The sequence below is a fragment of the Spea bombifrons genome, chromosome 12, assembly GCF_027358695.1.
Source record: "Spea bombifrons isolate aSpeBom1 chromosome 12, aSpeBom1.2.pri, whole genome shotgun sequence".
NCBI classification, from domain to species: Eukaryota; Metazoa; Chordata; class Amphibia; order Anura; family Pelobatidae; genus Spea; species Spea bombifrons.
In genome coordinates this window covers 15,343,880-15,360,899 of record NC_071098.1, presented here as the reverse complement: position 1 = coordinate 15,360,899, position 17,020 = coordinate 15,343,880, and the positions used below count along the sequence as shown (strand labels likewise).

The window sequence follows — 17,020 nt, the reverse complement described above, 5'->3', positions numbered from 1 at the left end:
AATGCATTTTTTTTTTTACTAGAATGTGTAGAGGTCCTAAAAATCTGCACTGTTGGTTCGGTGGAATTGCACAGTCCAACTTTGGATCTACATGATAATAAACACTGTGGCTACGTTTGTGTATTATACATACTTCTATATTCAGAATGTATTTGGATAAAGCAAATTTTCACAGCTGCCCTCTTGTAAAAGGGGACCGGTAAACAAATCTTTATAAATTAACACTTCTGTTTAGATGCTAAAAGATACACCACGGTACAGCTCTGGCAGCCTTAATCTCTCTAATCCCGAAGAATGCGAGCATCACTCACCCAAACCATTGGGATTGAGTTTATTTACGCAAGTTTCTGGCTACAAGTCTAGCAAACACTTTTTTTAAAACCAAGGATGTAAATCCTTTTTGATTATGTCTACCAACCTCTAGCAGTAATAGCAGCTTTAAGCAATTCAATGATTTGAGACAAATACCAAAACACCGAATGTGAAAGGGTGACAATCTAAATGATACTGGTCTTAAACTAAATTTTGGAAGGTGTCCCCTTCCCCTTAACAAAAGAAATCTGATTATAGTCTCTTCGAGCAACCTTTGTCCTGGTGTTTTCTCCCCTTTCTTTGTCATGCATAGAAAACTATTGACAGCAAGTAGTGTCCAGTAGACATGACAACCCACGTCATTAAATGTAGTGCAAGCATTTTGCAATACTACTCTAGTGAACCCCCCTTTCCTGTTACATCTTTAGAACTGATGCCTATCAGTCTTATATGAGTAAAACACACAGATCGGTCATTATAAAGAATTGTACAGGAGCATTAACCGCACAGATGCCTTTGTGGAAGTTTATTGCGTCTTAGTTATGATGTAGAGTACTAAGTGTAGAAGGTGCTTTATATTACTGTATAAGATGTTTTGCTATCTTTCTAGATACCTTTCATCACAGAAGGACTAGGTTTTTATTGTCCATCAATATAGTCCCAGGCCTGTTCTGGATTCATCTTCAGAGATCATGCTTTGGGTTTAGCTTTCATCTCTGGCTTGGATGCATTATCTGTATTCTCGTTAACAGAAGAGCTCACAAGACAGTCCTTCCTGGAGATACAAAAGAATTGGGAAGATCTATGCACCTGCACGTTGCCACATAATTTTCACAATCAATTCCAAAATACTGATGTAAACACTTGTTAAAAAGCTGATCCCTGATCTATCCTCTCCTTGTGTTTGTCCGCCACACTTACACCCAGCCAACAATACTCACTTCTTGTCTTCATTCCTCTTGATGATGGTGGTAATAATCTTCTTTATGATAAGAATCAGGATAAGAAGTCCAATGACACCCCCAACAACACTCCCGATAATCACAGTGAGTGTGTTATCCACAACTTCAACTGTTAAAGACAGAAAGTCATAATTAAAGAGAGTAACAATATATTTAGAGGAAACTGGAAATGGTTGAGGGTTAGGATTAGTAAGAGACATAACGAATATGCATGCTAGGGGCATTCCATTATCTTTAAATACGGCCCTGCTCAGAGATAGCTTTTATCCCACCCATACTCATTGAAAACTCTGCAGAAAGCTTACATTATATTACAATTTGAATAAAGGCACTGCTTATTTTTTCTAGAAAAAAGTACTTAAGGTGCTTCAATGAATATTAATGGACAGATATCCATTTTTTTGAGATAGGTGCCCCGAATTGTTGGGTGGATCTCATGCAGGGGGTCTGCTCTCCATACCCATCTATGCTGTTACCCTGTACATTTGAAGCAGTGTACATTTCTAGTATTCAGTAATTAAGGTGTGCCTGATTGCTGACCCCTATTAATGCATGTTCTGTGCTTTCTATTATGGTAATTCAAGACGCTTCCTAAACAGACAGAACGGAGACACTCACATTTCTCCACCACAGTAAGTGTTAACGTGGCATTCTGGCTCATGTTTTTCTCCTTCTTGTTGGTCACTATACAGGTATATCGCCCAGCATCATGAAAATCCACTTCCTTCAGCAGTAAGGACAGCTTATAATCTTTGGCATCGTCGCTGGCCATCAGTTCCACTCGTTCCATCCGCTCATTCGTTAAAGGAATATCTACAGCTTTGGGGATTGACTTCCTGTTCTTCAGAGTCCCTTTATATAGCTGTAAGGAAGCGATACATAAAGGTCAGCACAGCAAAGGCTATGAAAAGAACTTCTGAAAGAAGGAAGCATTGAGAGGGTCAATGAGAACTACTGAAACTAAAATATACTAGCCCACCTAGTCTGCTTGGTTTGAACCACCGTTATATATTACTCTTCTTATGTAATAATAAAGGGTGAGTAGGTGAGGTAAGGCAGGAACAAGGTATGTGATAAAGAGTATCATGACAGGAAGGAATTTTGGATTGGATTTCTCTTGTTATAAAGCAGAGATTGGCTATTCAACTAAGACTGGTTAGATAAAGGATTCCAATATTTCAATTGTATCCTTTAACCCCCTGTGGTTTAAAAGATATTGAAACACGCCATGTCTTGTATGTATTGATGATCTTCACAAGCCTTGTCCTCGTATAAATACTTTGGATATCCTTGGTTGACGCATCTCTTCTTGATACATTGCAGGTACAGGGATCTGAATCTAACTCCCTACATGTGATGCACAGGGAACGCTTGTGATCCTTGATTTGCTACTGTCAAGTGTATAATTTCTAGATATAGAACTTTACCGCAAATGAGCCCTTAAGCAAAATACTTGATCTTTCTCACTCTTATTCATACGCTCACACATTCTCATGATGTCTCCCTACCTTCTCTGCCAACTGTTTCCCGCTTTTGCAGAAGTGCTCCAAGAGGCCAGAATAATTCATATGGATTGACGGAGAAAGAGAAGTGCAGACACGCTTTTTCCGCATTTCTGGCTTTTTTGGAGAAAAAAAAAATCCTCTGGCATCCAAACACTCCACAGACGTACCAATGGTTTTATATCCAGAGCGGTCACAGTGTCCCCTGGTCTGGGTGTTCGGGTGTCGCTGAATGCCTCACTATCGAGGCATTTCAGCGACACCCTTCAAGCTTAGGAGGTGATTGTTGATTTGGTAAATTTTCATACGTAGAGTATGATGGTGCTTATTTCATTTTAACTTTCGTATTTGTACACACCACAATTTGCCCTGGGATTAGAAAGCCTCGGCACATGGCATCCCCAGGAATCATATTTAAAGAGACAGGAAGGGAATTACAGACAAAGTAAGTTTTGGTCCAAAAAGCTGCATGAGTGAGCTAACGGAATGTCCTTGTCTAACCAGGTACCCATCAGATATAACATTATAAAAATAAGTGATGCATTTGTAATGGAAGCAGAGGTACTGCTTCTGTTCTCGTACTGTTACAATGATATGCATAATGCCTTTACATACATACATGCATACACACGCAAATGTCTTACTGGTTAACCCTGTAATATGACAGAAAGTAAGAAAAAAAAACACGCTCCGCTGATCACACTACAGAATTTGAGTCGGTGTCTCTACAGATAAATCTTCTGCAGAAGAGGGACCTCATGTAACAAGTGGGCATCCAAATCAGCCAACACAGAGACTACTGCATCTCTGCAGTGCAAATACATAAACTACACTGCAACAAGGAAGTATGAAGCTGGGAACCCTTGCCATGCGAGGCTTTGGGGCAAATGGCCCCAATGTGAAATCATGTCTGCTTTGTATAGCTATAATTCTATGGTGTTAACCTCTGGTGCAGAGCATTCCCATTTTCTTAAAATACTATATTTCTTATCTTAAACCCTAATAAAACATTTATTTTATTTATGTACTTTAATTCCTTTGCAATATTTTTAATTTACTGAAATAGTTCAGGAGAAATTATAAAAAATCATCAAAAAATATCGTATTAAAAACATATAAACCTCAATATCAGACTGGATTTTATGTTTTAATTTGTGACCTTTTTTATGAATGTGAAAAGCCAGTTATTTAAATAGAAGTATGTGCTGCTGTAGAACCTGGAGATGATTCCCACCACTAACGTTAGGTATTATAATGCATGCTAATTCTCACCCTGTGCAGAACCTGTTGACTTTACTAAAAGGACCTCCGAATGGGAAGCTGATTTCAGATGCTCCTCTGAAACTAATCATGACCTTGAAAGGCCTGTAAAAGTATGTGTTGGAGATGGAGTGATCACAAGTTAATAATAGGTATCCACACTGACCCGTATGCATAAAAGGCAGCAAAAACTGAATATTATTTTGCAGTTTATTTATCCAAATTTCAAATTGAACATCCATTTTAAGCAGGGTTGTCACCTTTCAATAAAAGATACCAACCCAGTTAATGCCTTGATTATTACAGAATGTAAGATAAATAGTAAATGCTGATGAATAGTAGAATAGTCTTTACTACAACAACAACACCTCTGACAATTAAAAATACTAATAAAGGAGGACTAAAGGTAGTGATAAAGGAAAGAAATGGACAGACTACTTGGGCCACCAGTGATAACAACTATGCTCCTACATTAATATTTTCAGAGCCACAATATACATGCTGTTGAAAGATGGATCTACTCAACAACCCTAAACCCTGAATAAACTGTTGTATAGACCTCCCATTTGGCAACATGGCCAGCATAACCTTTTCCGTAATAGACATGAGGAATTACGTGTCATATTTTTATGGACTTACCTGACTGTCTCTGACATCAGCTTCCTAGTAATAGACCAAAAATATCAAACCTTTTATTCCAAAACAGCACAATTGTACCAATGTAAATAAAACACGTTGTTTCTCTTAATTCAGCATTTAGTACTGAATGAGAAGCCAATGCGATGCATTTATGCAATATTTTTATTATTTATTGTTTTATATATATCGCCATCAAATACCTTAGTAATTACCTCCCTAACTATTGCTGTGGAAATAATATCTTTCATTATAAAAATGTTAATGCCCCACATAAACAGTATCTATTATACCCCTCAAAATGACTAAATATTTTCTGCTGCTGTAGCTATGGGAAGACTATGTCCAAGCCATCGCTAATTAAGCTCTTGGCCAGGTTCCCAATGTTTTTTAAGTTGGAGACCATTAATATACTATATACTAATGTTGTTAATTGACCCGGGTGGTGTGTAATGCAAATGATTTAGTCGCTTACATCCTCTGGTTTGAAAGAGTCGTTGAACGTCTTGTACGTCCAGGAGAACGTTACATCTTCAAATCCAAAGCAGGAGGAGAAGATGCAGGGCAGAAGGACATCTGTTCCATTGCGTGCCAAAACCTGCGGATTCTTTCCAACAGTCACCTCCAACGTGAAACATGTTTGAGCAAAGAATGCAGCTGGGGACAGAATTAACAGTTACAATTACCGGGTATATTCGCGTGGGACATTTACTTCTAACATATAACTAGACTAACGTTCAAATGAGACACTATAATGGAAGGGATGGATCATATTCGCCCTACTGCATCAGCTGCCAACCCTCCCAGTTGAGTATAGTTAGTTGCCAGACTAATACAACTAATGTAGTATTCACTAACATACATAAATACGTAGATTAGCTAACATGGGCTGTGCAAGAAGAGGATGACACAGCACAAAGTACATCAAAAAAGTACAAAGCAAGTTTATTGGAACAATAAATACAAATAATACATTACTGTAAACGACATGGTATATCATTCTTATATAACAATAGTTATTTTTCAGTTGGACCTCCCTTTAATGGTAACTCTGATCACACTAGCTTGTGCTTAGCCCATTTTGGCCCTACATTTTTGGGTATCGCTATCTTATAAATTGATAAACATCGATAACTAGATTAAAACATGATAAAACATTTTATTATTGGCAAAGGAAACAAGAAAATAATAATTACATTTATCAACCTATTTTATCTAAAAAGTATGTAGGTAAGAGTCTCAGAGTAGATACATAATTAATAACCATGCAGAGAGCAGAATTAATAATAGATTAATACTACAATAATAACCATCACAAAAGCACAAAGCATTATAGATCAATCGGAAACGATTTGTCATTTGCAAAATTCTTTTGGGTACAACCAGAGCGCAGCAAGAAGTGATCTGCCAATATCTATCTTTAGATGTGTATTATAAACCCACCTTAAGTGTAGGAGCAACATTCTCAATCTCCAGCAAACCGGATTTAGGTGATTATTTCTCCCCATTAGCTTTTTTCTTTGTTGTTAAGTTGGCTGCCTTTATGAGGGTGGTGTAAATATAATTGGGACAGAAAATTTGCAACAGATCCCAGGCTCCATAAGTTACAACAAATATTATTAATATTTATTGTTTTATATAGCGGAAACAAATTCCGTAGCGCTGTACAATGGGTAGACAGGACATAACAAGTAGTATAAAACATAACAAATTGACTAACAGAGACAACAGGTGAGGAGGGCCCTGCTCAAACGAGCTTACAGTTATCTAAATAAATAGTGTGTATATATATATATACGGAGCTAGATTATAAACAAGCATCCTTCTTACACCAGTGTATTGTTGCATACTTTCACATCTTCTTGATTGGATGATTGTTTTTAAGCAATCCAATAATTAACGAGCTTCTAACACTTGGCTTAAGAAAAGAAAATCTAACAGGAAGCATCGCACCCAAGGGAGACACTTAACTTGGCTTCAAAGACAAACATCTACAGGGGACCCTTGGAGATCTGTTAACGCCATCTCCTGAGAGTGTGATCAACTGGCAGTAACAGGCCTTAAAATCCATCCAATATTATTAACACATTATAAGGAATCAAACCACAACTGAACTGCTTTCCCTTAAGATCCTGAAAATATACATTTAAAGAACCTACTAGAACAAGTCGGTGAAGCCGTTGATTGGATGCTACACTTCTCGGTATAATTTAATAACTTAAATAACATTATTATTACCTGCAAAGTTGCACAGCATGCCCTGTCTTGGGGTACTGATGTAACTGGGCATTAACAGGGCCTCACTGGGGACAACGGGGAGGCCCTGGCACTATGCCCAATGGCATTAATGCGGGCGATGGCTGGATATGAAGGTCCACATGCTACATTTTTTGCTCACATAGCATGCGACCGGCATTTCCAGCTGGTGGTTGCAGCAGATCTCATGTGTACGTTGGCCAGTGGCCCATGAGGCATTTACCTAGTGCGCCGGATGGCCAGTCCAGGTCTGGGCATCAATGTTTTTTGGTACAGCCGCGTTCTTCACCAGTTTCAGGCAATTTCTCTCTCTCCCTAGGTATATCTTTGCTCCTAAGAAGTCCCTTTTCTAGTTGCTGGATACGAGAGTATCCCACTGTTCTATAGGGCTCAATAATGTGTATAGAACCAGCAGAAATTTTTTTTAAAGTTTTTATAAATTAATTTGCACTGGTGTGATTAAGAAGTTTTAACAACCCTATGTCCCAAATTAAAATATTTAAATTTAACTAGGACCACATCAGATTCACAGCATGGAGAAAGCTTACTGTATTATGCAGCAGCGTGGCATTAATTAAGATGCCAGCCCTTCCAGAGATAAATTACCCATTAAAAGCCTTGTTCCTTTGGGAACAACCACCTGATTGCATCACTCAGAAGCAAAATATATGTTTTTATAAGGATAATCCAAACATACAAGAGTGCCATTTTTAAATCAAGGTTTGAATGAAGTGATTTTGAGGTTAAATATGTCCACAAAATCGCTGTCCATTTTCACCGGGAGTGCCGTTATTGTTTAATTTGGATTTATCTCAGAGCTTTTCCATCTTTGGTTAGCGGAGATATTTTTCAAAATAAATGTAATAAATAGTAATAGTAAAACTAAAAGGAAAATTAAGTGACAGCAACATGTCATTACATTTCAGCTTTCCATTTGAAAGTGGTTAAGGAGGCAGCAATCCCCAAACATTATCAGACCCTATAACCCTGACTATTATCAGACCCTATAACCCTGACTATTATCAGACCCTATAACCCTGACTATTATCAGACCCTATAACCCTGACTATTATCAGACCCTATAACCCTGACTATTATAAGACCTTATAACCCTGACTATTATCAGACCCAGGGCCGGCCCTACAATGGAGCCGACTGGGGCAATTGCCCCAGGCGGCACTTTAGAAGGGGCGGCACTTTGCCGCCCCAAGCGGTTTTTTTTGTTGTTCGTTTTGAAGCGGAGGAGAGAGAGAAGGGCGCCGAGTGGTTTTCGCATTTTAAACTTTGCCCCAGGCGGCGTTAAGTCTTCGGCCGGCCCTGATCAGACCCTATAACTAATCAGAGGAAGACTTGGTTTCAAACAACCCATCTATGTAGCTTTCCTTTACTGGATTGGAACCGTTCATTGGTGGTTTTATATTTTTTATTCTACTGATGCAGATGGGGGTTATCCGTGTTAAAGAGGAACTGCCCCCTATACATATTTTACATTTACCTATAAATAATGCCAAGTACCTATACATCATGCTTTTTCTTTTTCAACTAATGTAATTGTTTTGGTAAGATTTGGTTTAAAAGTACAAGATTTCTCCTTTTTGGCCGAACCAGCTTCTACCAAGGAAGAACAGTAACTTAACAACAGGGGATAAATGCCTTAATGAGACAGAATAATCAGGCATTAAAGAAAGTTAATTTATAGATTTTTTCCAAATACAAACATTTTGAGCTTTAATCTTTAAACGCCACTACATGAGTTTACTTAGTGTTCCAAACTGTGAACTGTAGGATTTGGGAAACTGAAGGATCCATTTTACTTACAGGCTGAGAAATGGTATTTGCTTTTTTGAGTTCCACTCTTCTAATATAACAGTGGCAAGTAGGGCGCTTATGGAGCAGCACTGACAGGGGCCAACCGGGCCCATGGACAACCCATTTGAAGTAGTCCAATATGCCCCAGTTACTGCTACAGTCTTGCAAACAGTTTCCAGGAATATTTTGCGAATGGATAACGTCTCAAATAGATTTTGGATCACCCTGTACCAAGTCAAGGTTATCTATGTCACAGTGAAGAATAGGAGCTTGTGAAATCCTGATGAGTTTTCCGCAAGCATGGTAAAAACGTATTGCCATAAAGTTATGTGAGATATTAATATGGAAGATTTTTCTTTAGTTCATTAGTTCTACGCAGACCGCGTAGATTTTTCGTTTTTAGTACATGTGTTTAAGCACATCCTGGATTGTGTTGAGTTTGATATAAGTGATAACGTGATCCCGTAAGCAAGACTTTGTGTTCCATCTGACACTATGATTGCTGTGTATCTTAAGAGACTGGTAACAAATCTTTGCAGATATTGAAGATCTGACCCATAGAATGATATTACGTGATCAGTGAGAAATTGTTTTCATGAGCTGATCGTACGAGGAGTGGAGTTTTAACAATCTAAATTAGATGTAACCGTAAAGTGACTTTCATCCAAAGCCTCATTCGTGGAATACCACATCTAATCCGGGGAAGGTTGGATTTCAAACATGCCGACTGAATAGCTTCCATCCCAGGGATTGCAACCTTCCTTTAGCTGTCGCTATTTTGCTTTTGATATTCCAGTGGAGCAGCGGGGGTTGTTGTGTTTGAAACCTCAGTGTGTGTAAGAATTTTACTCCAGCCCTACCACAGGGAAGGGCTAGTAAGAGGGCTGTTGCCCCTGCACACTTCTGCTTTAAAGATTTTGGGACACAAGCCGAAGCTTTTTATTTCTTTCACTTTCTGATACAACCTGGAACGTTTCTCTGCTCCTCTATGGGTGTCCTCCTCTAGGGTTGTCCTCCTCTACGGCCTTCTTTAGCTTAGAGAGCTGGTGATGGCTCAAAAAGTATCTTTAGAATTTTGGTCCTAGGGAGCATCCATGATGATTTTGCTTCTGTTGGGACTATACTATACTATACTATAATAGTGGGCTAGTCTTGCCTTTCTGGTTGCACTTTTTCTAGTAGTTTCCTAGGAAACAGGTAGCATTAGGTGGTGGGAACTACCTCGTTTTTCATGTATTGCAAAAAATTTAAAATTAACAGAGGTAACACAACTAAACATATCGTGCCTCAGATGTACTCCATCTAGGCCTTCAAAGCCATATAAATGTCTGTGTGTGTGTGTTTCATTTCGAGCATAGAATCTAGTCGTCAAGAACGGGTTTCCTGTTCAAGGGATTCCTGTTCAAAGTCAAACCAGTTTGTGCAGACGCAAACTCATCATTGCACCAAACATAAACCGCAATAAACGCACTCCAACAAAAACGCAACCAGCCCATAGCTGGATGTGTAATCACACAGCAGGAAAAGCCGCAGAAGCCTGGCAGGGATTGGTTAAAAAAACAGTTCTCTTTTTCAGAAAGGGAAGCCCTAATGACATCACTGGGCACTGTCGGTGACATCACTAGGAAATGTCATATTCCAAAGTGCAAATCTATCTCTCCACTTTCCCAATATGAATTACCCATGTTTTAAAAGATAAACAGGCTTGAAGGTTGGAGCCAAGGGGGTATCAGGTCATAAAAAATACAGCTAAAGCTCGTGTTTGTCTTCTTCCACATCATAACGCTTCCAACTTTCTGGCATCTAACACAGCCCTCCATGTTTGTGCTAATTAAGTTCTTGCTTCTAACCATGACTCTCCCTCTCTCTGTTGAGCTTGTAGTTATAGAAGGATAAACACCTTCTGCAAAATTGATGGACACATAATGCTTTGCTTCCCTTTCCATTAAATATACATTTTACTTGCTTAAAGTACTTACCTATAATATATTAGTAATTTATATTTTTTAACATTCAATTTACTTACATTCAACTATTCTATTCAGTTTCCAAATTGCACAATTTAACATAGAAAGCATTCCTGTTATTTGCTGAACTCCACATAATGATTCGTCAGGACTGATGTTAGCTGTCCAGGGTACTGAAAGGGATAAAAGTAGACGGAAGCCTCACATCCCCCTTCCAAAAAAGCCTCCCAAAAAGAAATGAATCCTTCCAGATGAAAACCCAATTACAAAATCAAACGTAGGCACACGCTGATACGCATACTGGTATTTTTGTATGCCATATACAACTGGGCCTATATAGATGGTCTATATCTACATACACGTTCTCCAGATTACCGCACTGACGCTGGGTCATCAACAAGGAAATAAAAAAAAAAAAAGCAAATTGTCTGTATGCTAATATAAGACAATTATAGTTAAAAAAAAAAGTTAATTAATGCATGCAAAGAAATAACAGTCTAACATTTAAAGTGATTTTTATTTTGTTCTACGAGAATCCAGTCTCAGTCAGAGTATATGTTTATCAATGTACGGGTATCACTGTATAATGTCCAAAATACATCAATTAATTAACATGATTTGCTGCTGAAAGCTGTCTGCACTCACGGTGTTCATCTCAATAACCCACACCCTCTCTTCAAAATCTTAATATATTTAAAGATGGGACAACTCTACACTTAAACTCCCAATGTTTGATGGTCTAGCAGGTAGTTAATTATTTCCACGGGTGTTTTAAGCCTTGGCAGAAGAGTTTTGGTTTAAACCCCCTTAAATTCACAATGCATTATAAAAGGCCACTCATGGCACATATCTCAGAAGCAAGGGCTGAGCTGGCCCTGCACAACGCTTAGTTGATTAGTTTGGCTTTTGAGGAATCTCACTGCTTGATAACGGGCCATCCAAGCTATTCTTGGAGCAGAAGACCTTGGCCCTTCATTATATGTTTCTATAACGTGATGTTAGTACGATGATACTGCAACTCTCCTGCCAACTCCATCTTCAGTAAATGCCAAAGATTCAAAGGATGGGACATTATATCCCACCACTGTCAGTCACTGATCAGAGGAGATCTGTGTGTGTGAGTATGAAAGAGAAATCACTGCAAACGGCCCTCAGTTGAAGACATATCCAGTGTGCTACTTGTCAAAACCTGGAGACAAAATGCCTGAAATATCATACAAATGATCCTAGCAGCAAACTGAGTACCTAAAACAGACATAAAGGAAGCACTGAAACATTACGCATCACTACAAGCTACGTACCAGGCATTGGATAAACATATCAGAAGTGTGCTAATTATAAGCTGCATTACTCAACATAGATATATAGAAAGTGTGAGCTTGTGGGTCTGTGTTTGTGCCCATGTCTTTTGGTATGCAATTGTGTGTGTAAGTATGTGTGTTTATGTGTTTGTCTGGGTATTACAGTGTCTGTGACTGGGTATTTTAGTGTGTGTGTGTGTGCTTGTGTGTACCTGGTTATGTCAGTGTGTGTGTCTGGGTATGTTAGTATGTGTCTGGGTCTAATAGTGTCTATGACTGGGTATGTTAGTGTGTGTGTGTATCTGGTTCTGTCAGTGTGTGTGTGGGTATAATAGTGTCTGTGACTGGGTATGTTAGTATGTGTCTGGGTATAATAGTGTCTGTGACTGGGTATGTTAGTGTGTGTCTTGGTATGTCAGTGTGTGTGTGCGTATAACAGTGTCTGTGACTGGGTATGTTGGGGTTTGTCTCGGTATTACAGTGTCTGTGACTGGGTATTTTAGTGTGTATCTGGTTTTGTCAGTGTGGGCCTGGGTATTTTAGTGTGTGTCTGGGTATAATAGTGTCTGTGACTGGGTGTGTTGGGGTTTGTCTGGGTATTATAGCGTCTGTGACTGGGTATGTTAGTATGTGTGTATCTGGTTTTGTCAGTGTGTATCTGGTTATGTCAGTGTGTATCTGGTTATGTCAGTGTGTGTCTGGGTATGTTGGGGTTTGTCTGGGTATTACAGCATCTGTGACTGGGTATGTTAGTATGTGTGTATCTGGTTTTGTCAGTGTGTGCCTGGGTATGTTAGTGTTTGACTGGGTATAATAGTGCCTGTCACTGGGTGCGGTAGTGTGTATGTGTCTGGGTATGTTAGTGTGTGAATGGGTGTGCAAATGTGTGTGTGGTAGTGTGAGTGCCTGTGTGTCTTTTAGCATGAATTTTCCTCCTGAGGTCAGGCTCTGGATGCGCCCCGGTCTGCAACGCTGTCGTGTAAAGTCACATGACCCTAAGCTTGGCGACAGGCGCCTCAGACTGCACCTTTAATATCTTGTTGTAGTATGAGTGAGGCAGCATTGTCCAGCAGAGTTTATCTGTGTCTGTAAATTGATGCTGCTGCTATTTGATTTAATTAGATTACAGTATTTGCTCGATTATAAGACAAGGTTTTTTTCAAAGCAAATGCTCTGGAAAAGACCTGTCGTCTTATAATCAGACCTCAAATAGGTCTGCCTGTGAGACACAGTGGTATTTAGAGGGTTAAAAGTCATATCATGGGGCACGGTGGCATATAGGGGGTATAAGGCATTTCTGGGGCAGAGTGGCAAGCCTGGGGGCAGATGTGCATAACTGGGGGGGCAGGCTGGAAAATAAAAGGAAATAAAAACAAAATATTTTTTTCAATCATAGCTTTTATTTAAAAAAAAAAATAGTTCACATAGTTTACATGATTTAACATTTACTGGTAAAACTTTCTTCCTATAGGGTCGTCTTATATTCAGGCTTTTTCTTTTTTTCCTAAATTAATATTCAGATTTTGTGGGGTCGTCTTATAATCAAGCAAATACGGTACTTATATTAACTTCTTTAGTACAGTGCCAACCTTATTGTAATATCTAATGACGACTACCAAACAGGGGGGGCAAGGAAACCCTGCACCCAGGTGCCAGTAGCCCTAGGCTCACCCATTGATGAGGCAAAAAATATTATATTTACTAAACAATACAAGCAGAAGAAATACACACGTACACTCGCTAAACATACCAGGCTTACTGGATTCACATGGTATTCTTACATTTGAAGAAAATGTGTCACCCGTCCGGGGAGCCGCGCTGGGTTTCTATGACAGTTCTAATACTCAGTGGCATAAAACACAAGCAGCTACAATCGACTGCCTACACCTACAGGGCAAGAGGAATCCGTGCGCCTTAACGGCAATCCAAAAATGTCAGTCCTGGTGGAAGTCTTGAGAGGTTTGGGGGAAGACGTAGGAAATTATGGATAAAATGAGGAAGCTAAAGGTTATTCTTAAATTAAATCTCACAAAAAACGTAATTCTTACAATAGTGCAAATAGATTGATTGGATTCCACGAGTTAGTCCATCCTCGGTGAGAGGCAGGTAATTAAACCCATCCTGGCCGGCTCTCCCCTTTGCTGATCACTTGTTCTGCGTTATGTCCTACAGACTATGGTGCTGAGTCACTGATCCAGCAATGCAGCACTATTCGGCTCAGGTGGTCCGCCCCCCCCCCCACCTAGACACCCCGATTAGAGTCATGATGGAGCAGATGAGATGTCTCACCTTAACCCCAGAACACGGTGCGAGGGGCAGAGCACAGGGTGTACCCGGTGTCCCGCAGTACCTCTGCAGTGTTCTGCGATTAGTGTGATGGGGATGGGGGGGGCTGGAGGGGGCTATTGTCGTGTCTAGCTAAATTTAGATACACAAAGTGCATTCTAAGATAGGAGTGGGGCAGAGAATAATGCGCAGGGAGAGGGCACAGAAAAGAACTTTATAATGACCAGGACATGCGTGTATTCATAGAGACGCTTCCCTGCACATCTGCATGCACACACACACACACACATATATATAGTACTGTGCAGTATAGTACATTATAGTACATTATAGCACAGTATAGTTATAACACCCGCATATCAGACGGCGTTTCATGTCATGTTACAAACCTTTCCTCCGATTCACTTGTTAAACATCCACAAAGTCCCATTTGGTGGCCGCGCACAGAAAGCACTTACCCAGGATCACGATCATAAGTGGCGGGTGGCGGTGCCATAGAGGGTCACGGCTACGTTGGGGTAAGTGTCGTCCTGCGAACATTTTGTATCGTTTGTGAATCTCCCCACCAATAACGCAGCCCCCCGGATGCTGGGATTTAACTGGAAGATACGGGTATGTACGTCTGAGTGCAGCTCCTCATTCTCTCAGGAGGACCTCACTGTCACTCTTCTGTCCTCAGGTGACCCGGACCTGCACTTTGGGTGTCCTGCCCCTCCCCAGGCCCCTGACTCCCTGTGTCAGTGAGCACCTCTGGACTGCTTCCCATGTGCGGACACAGTGCTGCTCTCCGCAGTTTTACTGGGGTGAGGGAGGAGAAACTCCCGATGCCCCGCCCACCGCTTCTTCTTCATCTTCCTGCAGCATCATACTGTACTCTCTGCTCGCTGAAGGAGGATAGAGACTCGGTACCGGTATATGCTGTAAAGTCTATAAATGCTGTGCTCTGCATAATGATACAGCTCGCCTGAGTCAGCAGCAGTCTGCAGCATGTGCGCTACCGATCAATGCACGCATACTACATGGCACACATATACTACACTGCACACATATACTACACTGCACACATATACTGCATGGCACACATATACTGCATGGAACACATATACTACATGACACACATACTGCATGGCACACATATACATACTCTGTGATGATCTTTTTACTCCTTAACTGACAAAGCTTGGCATATGTCTATACACACATCGAAACGCTGACTGGACATGATGGGATTTAAGTACACATGAAATGATGTGAACACTCAATATACAACTAAGATACTTATTACCACTGCCCTCTGTTAACATCTTGGTCTTTAATGTATGGTGCAATGTATACATTATAAGTAAATAACCGCTATATTTCCAAAATGATTAGACATCCGTGTATATGTTTTTTATGTCTATTATCGGTAGTAATGCGTATATGTTGTATGTATACCGGTATTATCCGGAACACATGAAGGATCCACGTTAGCGTTCATCGGAGCGGATCCTTAAACATAATACCGAAAGGCAGCTTTACGAGGGTTATTTGGGTAATATTGTTACAGGAGATTGCTGAGGGTTCAGGAATGCACCTGCCTTAGTAGCCAAGCCCCAGTGATCTGCATCACAAGATAGAGTCCCGGAGTCCCTCCGTACCGCAGCGTTACTCCCACATACAAAAAGTGGGGAGGTGGGAGGGGCGAGCCGAGTGCTGGCGGGACACGGGGAGGAGGCGAGAAAGTTCACGGAGACATTTCAGATTAGGACACCGGCAGATAAGAGCGGCAGGAGCTGCCGGCACCTAACCGACAGCCTGAAGACTTCCAGAGAACCCCTACGATACAGCCCAGCATGGAGGGAGACTGGGGTAGTTGGGAAGATGCAGGGAAGGAGGCTGGGGTAGTTTGGATGATGGGGTAGCTGGGAAGGTGAAGGGAAGGAGACTGGGGTAGTTGGGAAGGTGCAGGGAAGGAGACTGGGGTAGTTGGGAAGGTGCAGGGAAGGAGACTGGGGTAGTTGGGAAGGTGCAGGGAAGGAGACTGGGGTAGTTGGGGAGGTGCAGGGAAGGAGACTGGGGTAGTTGGGAAGGTGCAGGGAAGGAGACTGGGGTAGTTGGGAAGGTGCAGGGAAGGAGACTGGGGTAGTTGGGAAGGTGCAGGGAAGGAGACTGGGGTAGTTGGGGAGGTGCAGGGAAGGAGACTGGGGTCGTTTGGAAGATGCAGGGAAGGAGACTGGGGTCGTTTGGAAGATGCAGGGAAGAAGACTGGGGTCGTTTGGAAGGTGGAGGGATGGAGGCTGGGGTAGTTTGGAAGGTACAGGGAGGGAGACTGGGGTAGTTTGGAATGTGTAGGGAAGGAGATTGGGGTAGTTTGGAAGGTGCAGGGAGGGAGACTGGGTAGTTTGGAAGGTACAGGGAGGGAGACTGGGGTAGTTTGGAAGGTACAGGGAGGGAGACTGGGGTAGTTTGGAAGGTACAGGGAGGGAGACTGGGGTAGTTTGGAAGGTACAGGGAGGGAGACTGGGGTAGTTTGGAAGGTGCAGGGATGGAGACTGGGGTAGTTTGGAAGGTGCAGGGAAGGAGACTGGGGTAGTTTGGAAGATGCAGAGAGATTGTGTCTGATAGAAGGGGTAAGTACCCAGAGGATGTGCATTCTGTGGGTAAGTGCTTCCCTTCACTTTTCTTGTTTTATTATAGATCTACAAGACTAGGTAAAGCCAGGGAGAGCTCCAGGTTTTTAAGGAGCT

General features: G+C 41.1%; 1 protein-coding gene across 1 annotated transcript; it reads right to left on the bottom strand.

Moving 5' to 3' along the window:
- Positions 1 to 766: 766 nt before the first annotated feature.
- On the bottom strand, positions 767 to 15,062 carry SCN4B (sodium voltage-gated channel beta subunit 4). Its single transcript, XM_053452644.1, has 5 exons — positions 14,750 to 15,062; positions 5,148 to 5,329; positions 1,893 to 2,136; positions 1,254 to 1,383; positions 767 to 1,087 (listed from the first exon to the last, which is right to left on the bottom strand). Exons 1-5 carry the CDS (start codon positions 14,829 to 14,831, stop codon positions 1,003 to 1,005), a joined length of 723 nt encoding a protein of 240 aa, XP_053308619.1. The 5' UTR covers positions 14,832 to 15,062; the 3' UTR covers positions 767 to 1,002.
- Positions 15,063 to 17,020: the final 1,958 nt, after the last annotated feature.